Below are 19782 nucleotides of genomic sequence, written 5' to 3' on the forward strand. Positions count from 1 at the left end.
CTTGTTAAATTATTTTCTTTCTGTCACTTTTAACATAAAAAAGTTGAAGTGGGAAGGTTCATGTTTCTCTTATTTCAATGTGTAATGCCTTGATACAATGCGAAACTATGTATGCAGCCTTCAGCGCATTTTTGCTGCATTTTGAAAGTTCATAAAAGCTTATGTATTTTGCTGCCATTTCGCTGGTACTGGCTTTTCTGCCTTGTCAAGATTTCATCAGCAGCTTTTAGCCCGTAGACCATTCCCCCAAATAGTTCTTGCTTACTTTATGTTAAATGAAGCGATTTAGACTAACAATGTTTTGTGCAAGCATATACAGAATGTCTTCTACTTTCATATTTTAATAAAAATACAAACTACAAACTTTCGTACAACTGTTACCTAGACAATCGTTTGAGCACTACAGGCCGGGCACTCTCATTGAACAGCCTGCACTCGTCGAAATCCTGAAAAATTAAAGTTGTGAGGACTGATCGGGGGTAACCGCAAAAGTAATACAAACCCTGGTTGAAATAGTGTTTGTAAGTATGCTCCCACGCCTCTGGGGCCCACTGATCTCAGTAACAGGGTCGGGACTTCCACAAAAACGTACTGATTCAATGACGAGTCAAGCAACCAGTGGCATTGAGTTATGTTTTGCCCTTCGAAAATGAGGGACACAGCTCTGAATTTGAAACTGAGCGCGAGCCTTGGTATCTTTGTTTGTAGTCAGTTATATGCACGATCAGTGCATATCAGTGAATGGCCCGACCCACCATTATGATGGAAACGGAGCTTCGCACAATCATTGTGTCTTACGTATTCGGGTAAGTGAAGTTGAAGAGATGGTTTTAAGATCACTCAAAATTAGTTCCAAAGTCGTAACAACTACGCGCCCTGCACGACGCACTTAAAGTCATTTAACGGTTGGGAGATACCTCCGTTCTGCCATTTAGCATACAGACGATGACTATAACCGTCGTCACGAAACGCGGACCTCAAAAAACTCCTGCCTCCATCGGTTGCATTTGACAAAAAAAATATATGTGAAGAACACGGCGGAATGAAACAATGTGAGCAAGAGCAATAATTTAAACGAAAGAAGGGCACACAAACGCCTCGAGATATACTTCTTCATGTGCCCAAGAAGTGCATCTAAGGTCTATTATAGGTTACAAAACATCTGTGATCTGACACAAGGCTATAGGCTATGGAAAGGCGCTGGGAGTCGCACAACGTAAAACATATGAATTTATTTCAAGACATAGGCGAAACGATGGAATGGTAAGCAAGAAATGCTTGGCTTTAACAACTGCCGCAATGCCGTTGCCAGCTAGCTCTTGCTGTAACAAACGCGCTCGTGTCACACACAGCTGCTTCGTTCATAAAACACGCTGGTTCATCTGGGAACTCTTCGAAAAACACTAAATTGTGCTTTGGAACCAGGTTCTACAAAAATCATTCCTATTACATCTATTTCTAAATTACGTAAGTTATGCATAATTTCTTTCAGCGGAATTGCACTTTTCTTACTGGTTTTTATTCTGGCTTCTTGCTTGTTTATTAGTTGTATAAACGAAACAAGTCACGCGTATCACAATAAATTTCTCCTGAAATTTTGCACACGTGTTTGTGCTTTTGTAGATAAGCTGCCTAGATTGCGCTGCCCACCTCTCAGCATGTACCCCAAGTATATCTGCAATGGCAATCAATGTATTAATACCATTTCTTAACTGCGATCTATATGAACTGCTTCTTTAACACGCTTTCTTGGAGTTGGGAGTGTGTGCCAGGCGAAATACGAAATGTCAGAGCAATTCTATGTGTATAAGTACTTTCAACGTAATGGGCCAGCGCTATTACTGTAGCAGTGCATTGCTTAGGGATAGAAACAGGTTTATTTGAAATAAATATGAGCATAAGAAAAAATACATTTCTTGGAAGCAGAAATAAGACGTCTAGGCAACGTACTTCTCTGCGTCATGACATTGTTCCGTTGTTTCGTACACCAATGCCTCTTATACCTACACAATCAGTTTGCCGCAGCTGTGGGAAGCAGTAGCTGCGTGTGCACGTTGATCAGAGGTGGCGTTGCTATTATAGCCACCTGAAAGTAGAGATGTGCATCGAGATTCAATTTACTACAAAAAATATTTCTAGAAAAAGTGGCACTAAAATGCCACGCTCATTATTCTGTAACATAAGCCATAAATAACTGGGCTACGAAGAAATATTACGAGCGCTGAATTTAGCACATCATTTTAGGCTGGATAATTTGTGACAGCCGTGCAAGAGACAAAAGTGCGGCAAAACACATATATGCAGTCATACACGGCAGCAGCAATACATCGAACGCTTGCGAGATTGCGATGTATTATATTTCTGCGTAAGCCTCAGATAAGTGAACACCTACGCAGATAGCGTCCATCCGACATGAAGCTTGGGGCTCAAAACTCCGTATGCTCGGCAAATATTGCTACAATACTTTTCTATTTTGTCTTTAGTACTGAATTTGTTAACATCTATAGTAATGGACCTCTGAACCTCCCAATGGTAAGATTTGCTTATTGACTATGAATTTGTGAATATTGTGACGCTTGCATGTAGAGACGAGATTATTGACGAATGACATTTTCTTTCCGCGCATGAGGGCCGCCGCATTTCGTTCCGTGCACTGATAATAGATTACAAAGCGGTTAAGCCATGAAATTGCACGGTATACAAAACGCATCTTTTAAAAGCCCTTGGGTACACCCCCTCAATTTTTACCAGGATAAATGCGAAAAACTTGCAACTAAAATTGCCATGTCATCCCGCCTTTTCCTTGGGCGACCATAATGCTAACAGTGTAGTTAACTTCGCTAACTTCTTGTCATCAAACCGTCTTCCCATCGTCACACTCACCACCGGGAAAAGTACAGAAAACACTTGACAAAGTTACGTGAACTTTCAATATTAGCGCGAATTTTGTGTGCTATTGCCATTCAATCCTATCAAGGAATAAACTTACAAGGCGACTCAATAATACCCGCCCGGGTGGCTCAGTCAGCTAAGGCGTTGCGCTGCTGAGCACAAGGTAGCGGGATCGAATCCCGCGGCCGCGGCGGCCGCATTTCGATGGAGGCGAAATGCAAAAACCCCCGTGTGCTTGCGTTGTAGTGCACGTTAAAGAAGCCCAGGTGGTCAAAATTAATCCGGAGCCCTCGACTACGGCGTGCCTCATAATCAGAACTGAACTGGTTTTGGCGCGCAAAACCCCAGAAAGAAGAAGAAGCGACTCAATAATACTTCCTACGTCACACGCTCTTGCCTTCACCCACCTGCGTCATGCTCACTGTAGTGTGGTATGCCCGCGCCTGTCCCGTGCCCGTTCATTCCTGCGACGTTCCGGCTGGCCATCTTCCAATCTCTGCATGCTATTGCTCGTCCTAGTATTCGGGCCACTCAACGCCCCGTAATGTAGCGCCACGTCGGACCTCGCCAATGCGGTCATTCGTGAGTGGTCCCGTACATGCATTGCTTGTATGTAGAAACCAGCGGTTTCTGCCTCGAGATGAGCGCTTCGACCATGTGCATATTGACATAGCTTCACAGCTTCCTCCTCAACACGACTATCACTACTTCTTGACTGTGGTGGACCGTTTGACACGCTGGCCCTTGTCTGTCTCCATTATCGTCATCATTGCGGAAAAGGTAGCACGCGCTTTCGTCTTTGCCTGGATTTTGCGTTTTGGCAGCCCAGTCATTGTAACGACAGACCACGGACGGCAGTTTGAATCCTCGTTATTTGCTGTAAATTGCTGCATTCGTGGCGCCAAGCACTGTCACACTACTGGTTACCATCCCTGAACTAACGGTATGGTGTAGCAACTTCATCGGTCGCTGGAGTCGCCCCTCATAGCAGGCCGGGACCGTGAGCACTGCCCGACCACTTGCAGATGGTAATGCTTGGCCTTCGAGCTGTCCCTCGTTGAAACATTCGGTGCTCTGCGGCCAAACTTGTTTTGGATCACCCTTACGTCATCCCGCCAACCTGTTCGCCACAGAAGAACAACCACTTAAACATCAACCGTATTTTGAATGTCTCCAAGGCTGCTTCCGCGTCCGACTGCCCCTTCAACCTAGGTCAGCCAAGCAACACATATTCGAACACCCGGACCTCACATTTCGCACACATATTCTACAGCGTAGTTCTTAGGAGCCCATTACTGCGGCGACCGTCGGCGTTCCCGGCGTAACCGAGCGAACGGGCTCAGCGAAAAATGACAGCGAAAGGTGCGCGCAGCAGGCGATGACAAAAGGGGCGAGAGCAACGAGGCACGTGGAGAAAAGCAGAGAAGAGGGTGCAGCGGCAGCATAAAGCGGAAAGCGGAGGAGGGTATGACGAAAGGTCGAGCAAAACGTCACAGTTTCGCCCGAAAGGCGAAGCATTGCGATAGCAAGCTAGTGGGCAGCCATACGAAGTAAGTATATTAGTATTATCGGCCGTATAAACTTGTAAACATAGGCGTAGTAATTAAATTAACAAGCATGGTGTCACGGCTACATATGCAAACATGAACGCATCTCACTCGATGACCGCGGAAACACGCTGTGAAAACGCTGTACTGAGTAAGCGCGACAGTAGCAGCGAGGAACTTTGCCTTCGTCTCGCCGCTCGCATTAGCGCGAACTAAGCCGCAAAAACACAGTGAAGGGAAAAGGAAAAAGTTGCAGTGGCTTAGCTCGGCTATGCCAGGATATACGTAGCGTTAGCGAAGGTTCAGCTGATTATTCTTAGCTTTCCTGGTTGTCTAGATTGTCAAGGATTAGCTTGATTGTCATGCTTACTGCTGCTCCAATGACACACACGCGGTATACGTATTATGTGGCACATGTATATAGCCTTCTTCTGTTCATTCCTCCTACGCTCAACCGCTAATTGCCAGGCAACTACTTCGGGATCCGATGAGTCAAGCTTCTCCGTTCTTCTGCGCTGTTGAGCAGCATTTGCGCTCTCCTTCTCCATGGCTATACCACACTGGCAAGCGCCAGTCAGAAGCGCAGCGGCTCCAGCGCAGTGTCACACGGCGACTGCACAGCGAGCGCGCGCCGGCGCCAGTGCGTCTACCACGGCTACGACGTCACTCCTCAGGAATGCGCAGACCGGCGGCGGTGAGTCGGGCGCGGCGGTGGCGGAGTGCGCGAGAGGTGCCGGCTCCGGTGGCTCCGGTGCGCAAGCCGTGTGACATCACTGATTCTTGCGCATGCGCAGCACGGCTCTTCATGTGCCGCGCGAAACGGGCTTGACTAGGCCAGTGTAGCTAACGCTACAAAAGGACTATGCCCCCACCGCAGTTGGCTTTCAACATAAAGCCGCCCATGCGGGAGTGGGCGGCGTAGTACGCGGCCTCCCCCGTACATACCCTCTCCCCCGGAGCCTTGCTGCCCGGCGGGTACGCGTACTGGCTCGGGCGGCGCGCAATAAAACGCGCCCACCTCCTCCCTACCCTGCCTCCGCAGTGTTGCACGCGATTGAAAGTCCGCGCGCTTTCTTCCTGTTTCTTTCGCTTGCGTGCGCGACTGAGCAGCGATCGGCGGTTCACCTTCGAAGGCTTTCACTCACACCTAGAGCGTAGAGCATACAGCGCGCGGCGACGATCCTATCGCCCGTGGACTTTACACAAAACCTCACGGTGACGACGACACCGGCAACGACGTTTGGAGTGTCCATATAATTGCTATCGCAGCAAAAAGCGGACTGCCGGCGACGATCAGGCATGCGGCCAGAGCGCGGAAACAAAGCGCTGGTGTGGGCTTCGGACCAACTGCGCATGCGCTACGTCGCCTGCGGTGGCGCTGCCGCTAGAGAATGCGCTCCGTGGGAGACACGCGTTCCCGTGTTCACGTTTCCTTGCTATAGAATGAGCGACGCAACCGGTGGAAATGCTTCGTCCTGCCGCTGCTCATAAACGAGTTACCCGAGCGGAGTCTCAGCGCCGCTGCAGAGACCACCCTGTCGTTCAGAATCACATTATTTGCCACAATACATCACGAATTCAACACACCTAGACTGTTGCGCTGAAAATTCGCATTATAGAATATCGTAATCGTCAGTCAGTCAAGAAATGTATTCAGGTTCTGAGGAGTTTTAAGCCGTTGGAGATTCCACACAGGGCGCTCCTCTGGCCGAAACCGTAGGCGACGCCCAAGTCGGGACGGGAACGTGGTGACGCTCCGCCAGTTCTTAGGCCCTCTGGACGGCCATGAGTTGCAGTTTGAGGTCTGGATTTTTGAGGGCTTCTTCCCATTCGGGCTCACTGGAGAGAGGGCCCTTTGGTAACACGGTACATAGCCATAGCATGTGCGAGAGTGAGCAATAAAGTTCGGGGCACTCTGGACAATTTGCCGAAATGTCTGAGTTGTAGTGACTTAGTTGGCCTCGTGACGGATACGAGTCCGTTTGTAGCATTTGAAACGTGGCCGCCTGCGCGCGTTCGAGTTTGGTGAGCGGCGATATAGCATACGGGTGACTGAAACGCCGGCCTATGACAGACCCTTTCAGATTCTGCACCGTTCCTCCTAGACTTTCGTCCTTGCTCAGCCTGGATGCGAGGAGACAGTCTATATAGATCACCTCAAGCCAGCCTACCTGGAGATACCCATCTGCATATCCAGAGAAGAACTTTCCCAGCGCCTAACTTTCCATTGAATTCTGAAGACCGTCCGCATCGCGTCTATTTCACGCTTGCGGTCCAGCCGGAGGGGGGGGGGGGCTCTGGAGCACCCGTATCGGCTCGGGTACCATGGGTCTTCACAGTAAGCCAGGAACGAATAGGAATAGATACGCAATGGGCATGTCATCGGTTATCACTTCTGCAGTAAGTTCTCTTTTCAAAGCCACTAATTTACTTTGTTTCCAAGAACCTCCTTGGAAAATACAAACCGTGCATCACATTATCAGGAAAAGAAGTGGAATTTACGATGGCATGATTTTTTTTATTACTAGCTTGCCATTTTGTCGCGAGAGGTGCTATCAGGTTGTTCGGAGCACGGTTAATTGCATGCGAGAGAAGGGTATATATGTATGCTGTGATCGCGAAATAAAAACTCGTTGTTGAAAGTTAGACCCAAACATGTGTTGTCTGTGTTCTTCTTCTTGTGTCCTGTTTCTGATGTGCTACGCCTATTTCCTTCATCATGAGAAATGTGACGTCAATGCGAGTATTTTTGCGGCCTCGGCCATTTTTCGTCATGGCTCAGTTTCGCCAAGGTCACCGACAAGGGCGCCGCGAACATGGACACCCAAGGCTTTCGTCTTAGAAATGTTATAACTGCCATGGCAATTTCTACAGTGCTACGAAAGCCAACATAAATACTTAGAGAACTTCGTCCTCTCGCGACACGGCAAGAGGCACTCGAGCAATGCTTTTCGAAAATGCAGGACAAAATCAATACTTTTGAAAATAATTTGCCATCGGTGCTTCCGTTAAAAGATAAAGCGAATCAACTAGCTGCGCAACCCGACAAACGTGCTGTCACTTATTCGAAACTCAGGAATTAGAAGATGATATGGAAAACATATCTTGAAGAAATAACCTTATCTTTTTTTGGCTTCCAAGATGCAGCTAGTAAAACTGGGCAAGATTCGGAGGCTAAGGTGCTTGCCATTTGTCGTGTTTTTTTTGTCACCGATCTCGGGAGCGTGCGGGTGCTATGAGAGATGAGGTTAGGAGACGCATGGTAACGCAGCAAGCCGATTTTTTTTTTGCACGCGAACGCATAACTCAAAATGAAGCTCAAACTAAAACACATTGAAGGAAAAAATACTAACGAATGTATAACCTAAAAACCACTAAAAATTCCCTTAATTCCCCCTACATTATTTCTGGGCGTTTCCTCCACAAAAGTCAGGCAACCCTAGCCTCAGATTGCGACGCTACAAGAAGGATCGTTCTTACTGATTTCGCCGTTGCACGTATCTTCCCGGCCGGAATCTTGTCGGATCTTCCTCAAAGTATGTGCTCTTGCCGACTGTTGCCTAACCGTTGCTGCCTTGATGTCGGCTAGTCAACTCGTCCGTCTTAGATGTCGATGTCCCGAACTCTGTCAGTAACGTGGCATCTAGGCCCTACCTGGTTAGGCCTCACAGCGGGGTAAGCCGCAACTTCTTCTGTGAGTGCCGGCGTGGCGCCCAGGAGACCATCGAACGCGCTGGTCTGCCGATGAAGGGGGTTCTTCTCTGGAGTGTCCGGCCCCACCGTGAGAGACTGGAGCCAGTCCAAGGAGCCTAACTCGAACTTCGCCGAGGTCGACGGACGCACCCTGGACTGCCAGCGTCACGGACTCGACTGAACCTCCAAGTCTCCCGTCGCCACTGCGTTGCTGATGATGCGACCTTCCTGGCCCAGAAGCACGTCGATAATCCCCGCTCAGCCTCTGTTCACCCTCGATTACGCCTCGGGTCACGCGCCTCGAGGCCTCGTGCTGTTCGGAACGCTCCGTGCACATCGTCCTCCTCTTCTTTCTCGCGCCGCATGCGTATTACTCGTGACATCATTTGAGGAAAAAATTAAGTCACCATTCCTGATGATGCGCTTGAAAGGGCTCACAGACTCGGTCGCTACGCGACAGCGAAAAACAAACGTATCATAGCTAAGTTTCTTTTATTTAAAGAGAGGCAACGCGTTCTCGGAATGCGTCGAGGCTGAAAGCAACAAATTTTGCTATTAGTGAGGACTATAGCTCGAAAGTTCGACTACAGAGACAAAAGTTTTTGTTTACCTTTTATTTTTAGTGCGGAAACTTACAACATGAACAAAACTTTATCCATAGCAACCCAAAAAGCAAGTCTCAGTTTCTAGACAACCAGCCAGACCTAATGGCATTCTGTGTATTGTAAAGTGGCGCAGCTTAAAAAATAAAATTATTCAATTTGCCACCCTCTTAGAAACGACAAGCCACATGTAGTACTTGGCACTGAATCCTGGTTAGACGACACAATAACTGACAATGAAGTTTTTCCAACTGGCTTCACTTTCTACAGGAGCGGTAGAAATGCACATGGCGTGGGTGTTATTGTTGTCTTTCCCAATACAATATCTAGCTCCCTGACATTGAAGCTGACTCAACTGAAACTGTTTAGTGCAAAGTAGTCTTGAACAATGCCTCGACTGTGGCATTCAGTTTTTGCTACAGACCACCCACTTCGAGTAGACCTCAGCCCCTTTTTAATTTAAGCAACATCCTGCTAACCTTACAGGCAACGTGCTTACGTAGTGTTCGCAGGTGATTTAAATCTACCAGATGTGACATGGCAGCATTTTACTCCAGTGCTGGGCAATCCATCCCCCTGTATACTGCCTTCCGAGAAACGACAAATGCTCATTGCTTGTTCAGTTTTTTTTTTCGAAAAACCAACTTGGGTTTCGGCTAACAGTGCAAGTGTACTTGATTTATTCGTTTGGAGTCAACTTGACCTTGCGTCTCTCATTACCTCGATACCTGGTCTCAGTGATCATGACGTTGTCGTCACCAAGATGTACTGCACCACTAGTTATTTTCGCTCTGTGCAGCCACGTAATGTCTCTTTATATGAAATGGGGATTATACATCATTATCTTGCGAACTATACCTGGCGACAAATTTCTGTGGCAGCACGGCCAAGGCTACAGAGCCGAAGCGCCTAGCCTTTGCCGTGGTGCCAAAAAGAGTTGTCGCAAGGTATAGATGCTTTTCTTTCAGTGTTTAGATTTCTCAGTCCTTGCCTGGATATAAATGCAATGTGGAACCTTTTAAAACTAAAATATAGTCCTTAACACAAACCTTGGTCTCTTCGCGTGTCATTACATCCCAGCGCCCAAACGATAAGCCGTGGATTAAAATGAAACTCGTGTACGATAGTAAGCAAAAAAAAAAGAATCTTTCGTAAGTATTGGAAAGCACCCGATCCTACATTGTACTAAAGATGCAGTAAATGAGCCAAGCAAAAGCAATAAATTGCTGACTCTCCCGTAATAGAGAGTAGATGTAAGCATGAAATGGCTGCCGGCAAAGCCGATTGGTTGGAGATTATACTAGCCACAATCTTAAAATGGGTGTAGTGCATATGTTTGCAACGGCAAGCCTCATCACAGCGCACCACGCCATACTATGCACAGCTTCTATGGACGCTGCCCAGCTAGAAGAAGCAAACCGGCTGAACGCAGCACGACAGGCAGCTAAAGGCGCCAGGGGTACAGAGCGCACTTCTCAGCTAGAAGAAAAGAGCCTGAAGCTGCGTGGCGCCATCTCTCGAGGCAACGCAAATCTCGTGCTGCGGAGCTCACGGAGTCACGGACCGCTGGCGTTCAAAAGAGGCAACCCTGTCTCAGTGCCTAAAGATGACAATTAAGTTTATGGTGCCTTGTATTTGCCTTTTTAATGTCGCTATTGAAAATGTCAAATAAAAGTTCAGCATACTAGAAGTTACAGGTTAAGTGATATTGTGAACAAATAATATGGAGAACTCGGAAGCAATATTTTTTGTAACTTGTTTGGGCAGTGACTCGTGTATGTAAGTGGTCCTGTACTAAGGGTTTGGGGCCAGAGACCACATTTTCTTAACTATTGACTGGTTGCCTGAATGATATCGTTTTGCTCTCGCAACGATACCCGAATGTTCTCGTTTGAGTGCCCGGGTAACGGCTCTGGCTTTTAGCTCAAGTTCACTGGAAAGTCACCGACCACTGGAGCTAAACGCATTTCATGCTTAAAATGATGCGCAGTGCCCATAACACGTTTCTTTGTAATCTTTTTACCAAAAATGAAAACTAACCCTAAGGACTTGTGGAAATATGTAAAAACCAAAAAGCATTCCGGTGAGGCTATCCTTTACGTAATGGACAAAAAAGTCTACGGCGCAAATACTTTGGCAAAAGCAGAATTAAGCCTTCAGTGCTCGTTTTATTTCTTTGTTTCCACGCTCGAATGTCGAGGTTACTGGATTGCATGACGTCAGAGAGTTAACACAGATGAGGGAAATTGAACTGTCTGAAGATGGAACCGTATGATTACAACGGAAGGTACACGTTCACTACGCTCCAGGTCCTTACTATATTTCAAAATTTGTGCCTAAGAGCTGCGCATTGTCTGCGGCCCCTTTCTTAACTCTGCTGTTTAAAACATCCCTCCCGGTAGGGGCTCTGCCTTTAGAGTAAAAAACTGCAAATGTTATTCCAATTTATTGAAGCGGTACAAAAACGACAACGTGCAACTACAGGCCTATTTTACTCACAAGCGTTGCGTGTAAGCCATTGCAACATGTCTTCTATACAAATATAAGGGCACTGCTTCACTAAAATAGCGTTTTAGTCCTACGCAACATGACTCCGCGGCCGGCTTTCTTGCGACACTTAATTGATCGAATTTTGCCATGATATTGCAGCATTTAGTAACTCTTGTATGCAGGTTTAGTGCAAATTTTCAGACTTCCTAAAAGCATTCGATACAGTATTTTATACCTTGTTGCAACAAAAGCTGTTTTAACAAACCAACATAGCTCTTAAGTGGCTGGAAGCTTATCTCTTTGAAAAAAGCCAACGCTTGATTATTGGCGGTGTCCGATCATCTGACGGTCATCTGTGTGCTCGGCTTATTAAGCAGACGAACGGCAGTGGCACACGCAAGGTAACGTTTAACATCAGCTCACTATTCTTGTATTAGACTAAACGCTGAAGAAATGAACCCCTCGCAGTCCACATCACCGCTTATTATCGTCAATCAAAGCAAACAGCACAGAAAGTTTCGCTTACATCCGGTTTCCATAGTGCGTAGGATCCGTATATTTTTTTTCGCTTATTGTCAACTACAATATCAGCTATCGCTGAGCCACACCATTCTTGTCCTGTTTCTTCACGTTACGCCTGACAATTTTTGATGTTTTCGCGCAAAGAGCTAAGGACAGCTCATTGCGCGGTCCTCCAAGTTTCTCCAAGTTTCCAAGTTTCTCCAAGAACCTCAACGTTGCTGATGCACAGGTACAATGCAATGATTGTACACTTTTCTTGTTAACGACAGTGGTAAGCTTCCAGTCAGGATTTGGCAATGCCTGCCATATGCACTCCAACCCATTTTTATCCTTCTGTAACTTTCCTTCTGATGATCAGAGTCGACTGTGAGTAATTGACCTAGAGAAAGGTACTCCTGCACATACTCTATAAGTATGAAGAGGTGAAGGTATAGATCTGAAGAAAAACGAATAGAAGGAAAGGAGTGGATGCTTATGGGCAGATAAGTCCTCGGTTCATGAGATCATTTGCGTGCGAGCGTGTCCAGATTTTTATCTCTCTCAAGAACACAGCTGCCGTGACTTGCAGCAGATAACTTGTGGTTGCTAGATGTGACTCCTCTCTACGCATCTGTGCACTGTACTAATATTGCTTCCGAAGCTACTTGCAGCTCTGGCGTCAGCAAAGTGAAAGACGTACCGTAGATTGTTCCTATTAACAGTGGGCCACCATTTACATTACACAACTGCCATACTAAAGTCATTCGTCCAGTTCCGTGCCATGCAGCAACTGTGAGACCGCAGCAGTTTCAGAATGCCAATAATTATGTAGGCTATACTTATTTACTCCAATTTATAGTTTTATGCAACGAATTCATTGCAGCTATTTGGGCCACGGGCTATGCTATTGTTTGTGACATGAGAATTTGTTCGAAAGAGAGAGAAAGAATATTATAAAAATAAATGCAGAGAGGGCGGGCTGAGCAATAGCTCGCTCTCGCCTGGTACACCACACTGGCGAAAAGGGCCGGGGAGAAAAGTGAATGATGATGATGTTGATAATAATGGCAGAAAGTGGGGCGAATATACAAGTACACAAAGCTACAATATTTCCAAACTCATGTGTATAGCCCTGTAGTTTGTAGAATGACTACAGGTGCTTTTGTAATCAAGGTTGCGCTGTTTGCACAAGGCCAAAGACCCAAAAGAGTCTCGTCTGGTGAAACTTCACTCAATTGGTTCACATTTTGTCGCTTGCTGAAACCATGTGTAATGAAAACATGTTATGCTATTATACGGCTACATGCAGCGGCCGCGATAAGTGTGGAGTTCTAATCAGGAGCAGTATCGCTCTTGTTCTGGACCGTACTGGCCGTTCCTCTCTCTTAAATAACTATAGGAACGACGGCACGTCTCCTTGGCCGTCGTCGCGTCGTTTTCCTACAATGTTGACCAAGGAGAACATGGCTTCCGCCGAACGACCCGCTGCCAAGGATCTTCCGCGGTTCTACCCACCAGGTCCACCGTTTTGGTCAGGAGGATGGTTTGCCCAGCTCAGCGTTATCGTGCAGCTGAATGGCGTCACGGCACAACTGGTAAAATACGCCGTCCTTCTTGACGCCCTCCCAGCGAAATTCCTTCCTTTTTAGACGTGCCGTCCACCAGCCCGCGGTCCTACGACGTTCTGCACACTGCAGTACTTGATCACTACGGAGTCCGGTACGTCTCGCTCACGGAGTGCGACCCAGACTCACCCGTTCCGTCTCCGCCAACACCCTCAATGCCGCAACGACCACGTCTCTAAATGTACCCATTTGCCATCATCATCAGGCAAGCCTCCTTCCCTTGACTTGCGCCGATGCTGCGCCGTGGATCGACAGGTGTGCTACCAAGTTGCCCGCAGGCTTTCCCCAATGGTCTTTGTCGTCCGAGTACGCGCATGCTTTTCACGTAGAAAGAGAACTTCATCTTTCTCGACACCATAGGCGGCCCGTGACAATAGTGTGACCGCAGACCAAACACCGGCCACCACGCCGCACGCCATCTCAAAAACCTTATCGCCTATACCGTTCGCCCCACTGGTCGACCCATCACCAGATTGCAAGTTGTCTTTCTGCCAGACGTCCCTTCGAGAGACAACTCCGTTCATGCTGCGTAGTGAGCCCGCCTCTCCGTCAGCACCCACAGCCTGCTCCATGCCGAATCCGTTACTGGCGTTCGTGCCCGACCCCAACAGAGCACCATAGTGCGATACCCTACCACCAGCCTAGGCTATACATGCGCAACATCCTGGGTGTTGATAATAATCTTCATATTTAGAAAACAATCGGTAAGCTTTTTTTACGAATACGGTCGTTTTCAACAGGCATGGTGCCAATATAGCTATGGTTTGAGGTTGTTCATACTTCTTTAGAACAGTTTCCTCCTGATGTTACTGCTTTGAGGCAGGATAGCTTTTCAGGGCCCTCATTGATGCCGGCTGCTAATGTCTTGAATTCAAAAATAAATTAGCCCTCGCACTGTTCCCTCTTACGGGTCTTGCGAAAGCAGGACTGCAGTAGAATTACTGACAGTGGCTCAAAACTGCGTTTCAGCAGGCGTAGGTGCCTTAATAAGGGCAGGTTTGGTAGCGAAGTGGCACGCTAAATGCGGGTATTTAAGCGCAAGCGACATGACGTGTCACTTATATATATATATTGTGGGAATTTCTTAGTGACTTCTTCGTTGGCTGCACATGTTCATCATCTCATCGGCTTCGTCGTCTTCATCGCTTGTGGGGACTCATCTTCAGACTGATCTGTGCCTCGAGTGTGATCGGTCCGCCGCGTCTTCGGGGCGTATTAAAGGTCGTGTAAACGCTACGTCGCAAGTGGGGGAGGTTGATCCTCGGTCCCCCGTCCTCTGCTCGCCCGCTCTACCTCCTGGAGCTTCGCTCAGGTCGCCGTTTGTGCCAGCTGTCCGCCAACATGCCGCTGGACGAGCCATCGGGCACTTCTACGTCTACAATATTGGCTCCGCCTGCCGCAGCCTCTCCATCTTGGATCGTCAGTGGGCCCCAGCGCAACCCCCATCTGTTCGCTGGCTTCCGTGGTGAAGATGTGGAGGATTGGCTTGACAACTACGACCGGGTTAGTTCTGCTAATCACTGGAACGAGGTGATGAAGCTACGCCACGTCTCCTTCTAGCCCACGGGCGTAGCGAAGACTTGGTTTTTCAACCACGAGATCGACCCTCACCGACTGGAATATTTTCAAACAGCAGCTCCTACAGGTTTTTGGTACTCCGGCTGTTCGTTCCGCCATCGCGAAGAAGACACTAGACACTCGCAAACAACAACTCGGCGAGTCATATACCTCGTATATAGAGGATGTCCTCGCTCTGTGTCGACGCGTCAACGCTTCCATGGCCGAATCAGACAGAGTACGCCACATACTAAAAGGCATTGGGCCTCTTGCCTTCAATGCGTTGGCAATCAAGGACCCGGCTACCGTCGCTGATATTGTAGCTACGTGCCAGCGCCTCGACGAACTCGAATCTGTCCGATTGCCGCCCCCGGACACCCCTGACAACAACCCTATCACCGATTCCTCGTTGCGCGCAATGGTCCGCGCAATCATACGAGAAGAGCTGCAGTCTCTTGGCTTCTCGGCAGGTCCAATTCCTGCCCACACCCCCAGTACCACATTGCGTGACGTTGTCAAGGAGGAGTTGGCGTCTATGGCGGGTACTGCGTATACGGACCCTCTAGTCCCTAGGCCCCCACCAACATACGCGCAGGTAGCCGCAGCTGCCCCAGCCTTCGTGCCATCGATGCCTCCGAATCCAGCGCAGACGCACTTGGCTTCGATGTCTACCAGCACACCAAACCAAGCTTACTTTCCGCCATGGCGTCCAACCCGACCTATGTGTTACTACTGTGGATATCGTGGCCACATCGCACGTTTCTGTCACAAGCGGCAGCAAGACGAACGGCGCGGATTTGACACCTACGAACGGGATGACTTTTGTGCTGGGGCCTCTTTTCAACGTCGTCCTTATGCGCCGCGTTCCGACCGCTCGCCGTCACCAGCTGCAACCTCCGCGACGCCTTCTAGCTACCGTCCTGCCAGACGCCGCTCGCCGTCACCCCTTCGTCGCTCTACCCCGCCACTTCGACCAGCCTCTCCATTCGCCGACCGTCGCCCGGAAAACTAAATTATGCAGCTTTTGGAGGAAAAGCTGCATTGCTCGACAGGACAGAAATTCCTCCAGCGCGTCCGCATAACACGCTATCTGTTTTCGTAGAAGGAGTACACGTGGAAGCTTTCATAGACACTGGCGCTAGTTTGTCAATTATTCACCGTGATTTGTGTTCGCGCCTCAGGAAAGTTACCACTCTTTATGATGGACCTACGCTACTCGCTGCTCCAGGGAACGCGATTCGACCTGCCACCATGTGCACTGTTCGTGTCTCCATTGATGGAATTCTGCATTATGTACAATTCGCCGTGCTCAGTTCCTGCACCCAGCAGCTGATATTAGGATGGGATTTTCTTTCTACGGCGTCCGCTTCTATCTAACATGAACGACACCGCCTATTCGCTTCATACAGATGACGCACCACTTCGTTTGCTTGCTGCAGAAGACACCGAGCTACTTCCTTGCCATCAGCGAATTGTTGCAATCGCGTCGGATGTCATTGACCATGGTGACGTGTTCGTACAACCATCTGCGCACTGTCTCAGCAGAGGGATAGTCTTTGCATCAGGGCTGGTCCGGCTTGAGAATGGCTCCGTATTCATCTGCGCTACCAACCCGACACCCGAAAAACTTCTGAGCCCTAAGAGCACTACGTTGGCTTGCGTCACTAAATTCGAGCATCTCTCTGTTGTTTCTGTTGAAATGGCTTCTGTTGGACGTTCCGCGCCTCTCTCTGCCCTTGAAGCTGCCAACACTTCCGACCTGACCTCTTCACAGTCACAGCAGTTGCTTGCTTTGCTAAAAAAGTATGAAACTTCGTTTGACGCACATGCCACTTCATTGGGACAGACTTCCGTCATCACGCATTGGATAGAAACAGATGGCGGGTCCATTGTTCGCCGTCGACCATATCGTGTTTCTCTCGCCAAGCGGAAAGTCGTTGAAGAAAACGTCGACGACATGTTGCAACGGGGGATAATACGCCCCTCCGCTAGTCCTTGGTCATCCCCCGTCGTTCTAGTTCAGAAAAAAGACGGCTCTGTCCGGTTTTGCGTTGATTACCGGGCACTCAACAAGCTCACGCGCAAGGATGTGTACCCTATGCCGCGCATAGACGATGCCTTGGATTCACTGCAGAATGCCGAGTACTTCTCGAGTATTGATTTGCGTTCAGGCTACTGGCAGATACCAGTGCATGAGGACGATAAAAAAAACTGCGTTTTCAACACCAGATGGGCTCTACGAGTTCAACTTAATGCCATTCGGCCTCTGCAATGCACCCGCAACACTCGAGCGCATGATTGACAACGTTCTGCGTGGCCTAAAGTGGAAGATTTGCTTGTGTTATCTCGACGATATTGTTGTTTTCTCTTCCACCTTCTCTCAACACCTGCAACGACTGGACGAAGTTCTCACGTGCCTTGCCAACGCTGGCCTACAGCTGAACACAAACAAGTGCCGTTTTGCCAGCAAGAAAATTAAGGTCTTGGGTCACATTGTGAGCAAGGACGGCATTCGTCCTGATCCCGATAAGGTTTCAGCGGTTCTTCACTTGCCTCGCCCCGAACGGACCAAACATTTGCGCAGTTTCCTTGGCCTCGCTTCTTATTTTCGCCGCTTGATACGTGACTTCGCCTGAATAGCTGCCACGTTGCACAAATTACTCGGGTCGGGTGTTCCCTTTGAGTGGTCTCCCGAATGCGAATCAGCGTTTACCCATCTGAAAAACTCCATCACATCTGAACCAGTACTTCGCCATTTCGATGAAACCGCACCCACACTCCTACATACGGACGCTAGTGGTCATGGCATCGGTGGTATTCTCCTACAGCGAGATGAGTCTTTACGTGAGCGGGTCGTCGCCTACGCAAGCCGCGTACTGACGCACACCGAGAAGAATTATACCATCACTGAGAAGGAGTGCCTCGCTGTCGTTTGGTCGGTACAGAAGTTTCGACCTTATCTTCACGGCCGCCATTTTACCATTGTTACGGACCACCATGCCTTATGTTGGCTTTCCACGCTCACGAACTTGTCTGGACGCCTTGGTCGCTGGATTATCCGTCTTCAAGAATACGACTTCGCTATTATCTACAAGTGTGGTAAAAAGCATCAGGACGCAGATGCGCTTCCTCGCTGCCCCCTTCCTACGACGCCATGCCATGGTTCTGCCCCTACCTTCCGCGACAAGCTTTCGGACCGTCCTTCTCCGCATGTGTTGTCTTGAACCGCTATTGACCAGACTCCTTCTGATGATCATGCATCGCTCATATCTCACGAACTCGCTGACTCCTACTGTCGACGCATCATAGACCGCCTTCAGGGAACTTCGCGCCCGCCCAACGCCCGCCTTCGTCGACAGCTGACGCAATTCAAGCTCGACAACTGCGCCCTGTACCGCCATATCTATCACCCTGACGGTCAACGCTGGGTGCCTGTTCTATCTCGCTCTCTTCGCGCGCATGTCCTTAAGGCCTATCACGACGACATGACTGCTGGTCACCTTGGTTTCCAGAAAACGTACGACCTCATCAAAGGTCGCTTCTACTGGCCTGGCTTATCCACAAGTGTAGCGCGGTACGTCGCTTCCTGCGCCATTTGCCAGCTTCGAAAGCTACCCACATCAGGTCAAAGTGGAGAGCTCCAACCACTCCCGTGTCCGTCGGCACCATTTGAAGTCGTTGGCATTGACCTGTATGGTCCCCTTCCCACGACTCTCACCGGCAATCGATGGATAGTGACAGCCGTCGACCACTTGACACGTTACGCCGAAACAGGTTGCGTGATTTCGGCGTCGGCTTCTGTAGTGGCTGCGTTTATACTCCAAGCATTAATCCTGCGTCACGGTGCTCCTCGTGTCATCCTTAGCGACCGTGGAAAGGCTTTCCTTTCACAAATTGTAGAAGAATTGCTCCGAGCCTCCGGCACCACCCACAAGACAACCTCCAGTTACCACCCTGAAACCAACGGCTTGACTCGAAGAGTCTGGACTCGCCACATATATGACACACTTTGGGGGAGACACCCGAACTCCCTTTCGCCAGAGAGTCCGAAGACTATCTGTGATGTATACAAGGTGGTTACTTAACTCCTGACGCAGTAGTCTTGCACACTCTTTTCTAGTAGTCTCCTGGACCCTCTCAAGAGGGTTACAAGACTACTGCTGAGGGAGTCTGTTAACTCTTCTAGATGAGTCAGACGACTCAAGATAGAGGGTCACATGACTACTGCTAAGGGAGTCTGTTAACTATTCTAGGTGAGTCAGACGACTCAAGATAAAGGGTCACATGACCACTGTTGAAGGAATCAGGTAACTATTCTTGCCGAGTCTGATGACTCCATTTGTATGTGTCGCGATACCCCTGGTGCTTGGTGCAGGACTCTTGCAAATAGAGTAATCTAACCAATCCATGTAAGTCATTCGACTCTCTGCTGGCAGTGTCGAGCCGCTTTTCGAAATGAGTCACAAATTTTTGCCGACAGTGCAAAGTGACTATCGTGAAAAGACAACATAGAATAATAATGAATCCATAGCTAAGCACAAGGGAGGTTAGCAACAAAAAGTGATTATTCCGTCATTTTGTTATTGTCTTCTGGAAGTGTCTTCTTTTTTGTGTTTTATGTGCCAAAACCAGTTCTGATTATGAGGCACGCCGTAGTGGAGGGCTCCGGATTAATTTTGACCACCTGGGGTTCTTTAACGTGCACTACGACGCAAGCACATGGGCGTTTTTGCATTTCGCCTCCATCGAAATGCTGCCACCGTGGCCGGGATTTGATCCCGCCTTCTGGAAGTGTCAAATGTATCAGTCAGCAGAGAATCACCATGAACACCAGACAGTTCTCTTTACTATTAAACTGGAATCAATGGCCAACCA

The 19782-nt window shown here is 48.6% G+C and overlaps 1 protein-coding gene across 1 annotated transcript in view; it reads left to right on the forward strand.

Annotated features, from left to right (window-relative positions):
- The first annotated feature begins 2367 nt into the window (after nucleotides 1-2367).
- LOC119465088 (uncharacterized) overlaps nucleotides 2368-19782 on the forward strand; it is a 67057-nt gene continuing 49642 nt past the window's right edge. Inside the window, exon 1 of the mRNA XM_037725892.2 lies at nucleotides 2368-2532. Within this exon, the coding sequence (XP_037581820.2) occupies nucleotides 2413-2532 (120 nt within the window). The 5' untranslated portion in view covers nucleotides 2368-2412. The remainder of the gene's footprint in view (nucleotides 2533-19782) is intronic.

The sequence above is a fragment of the Dermacentor silvarum genome, chromosome 9 (genome assembly GCF_013339745.2).
Source record: "Dermacentor silvarum isolate Dsil-2018 chromosome 9, BIME_Dsil_1.4, whole genome shotgun sequence".
NCBI lineage: Eukaryota > Metazoa > Arthropoda > Arachnida > Ixodida > Ixodidae > Dermacentor > Dermacentor silvarum.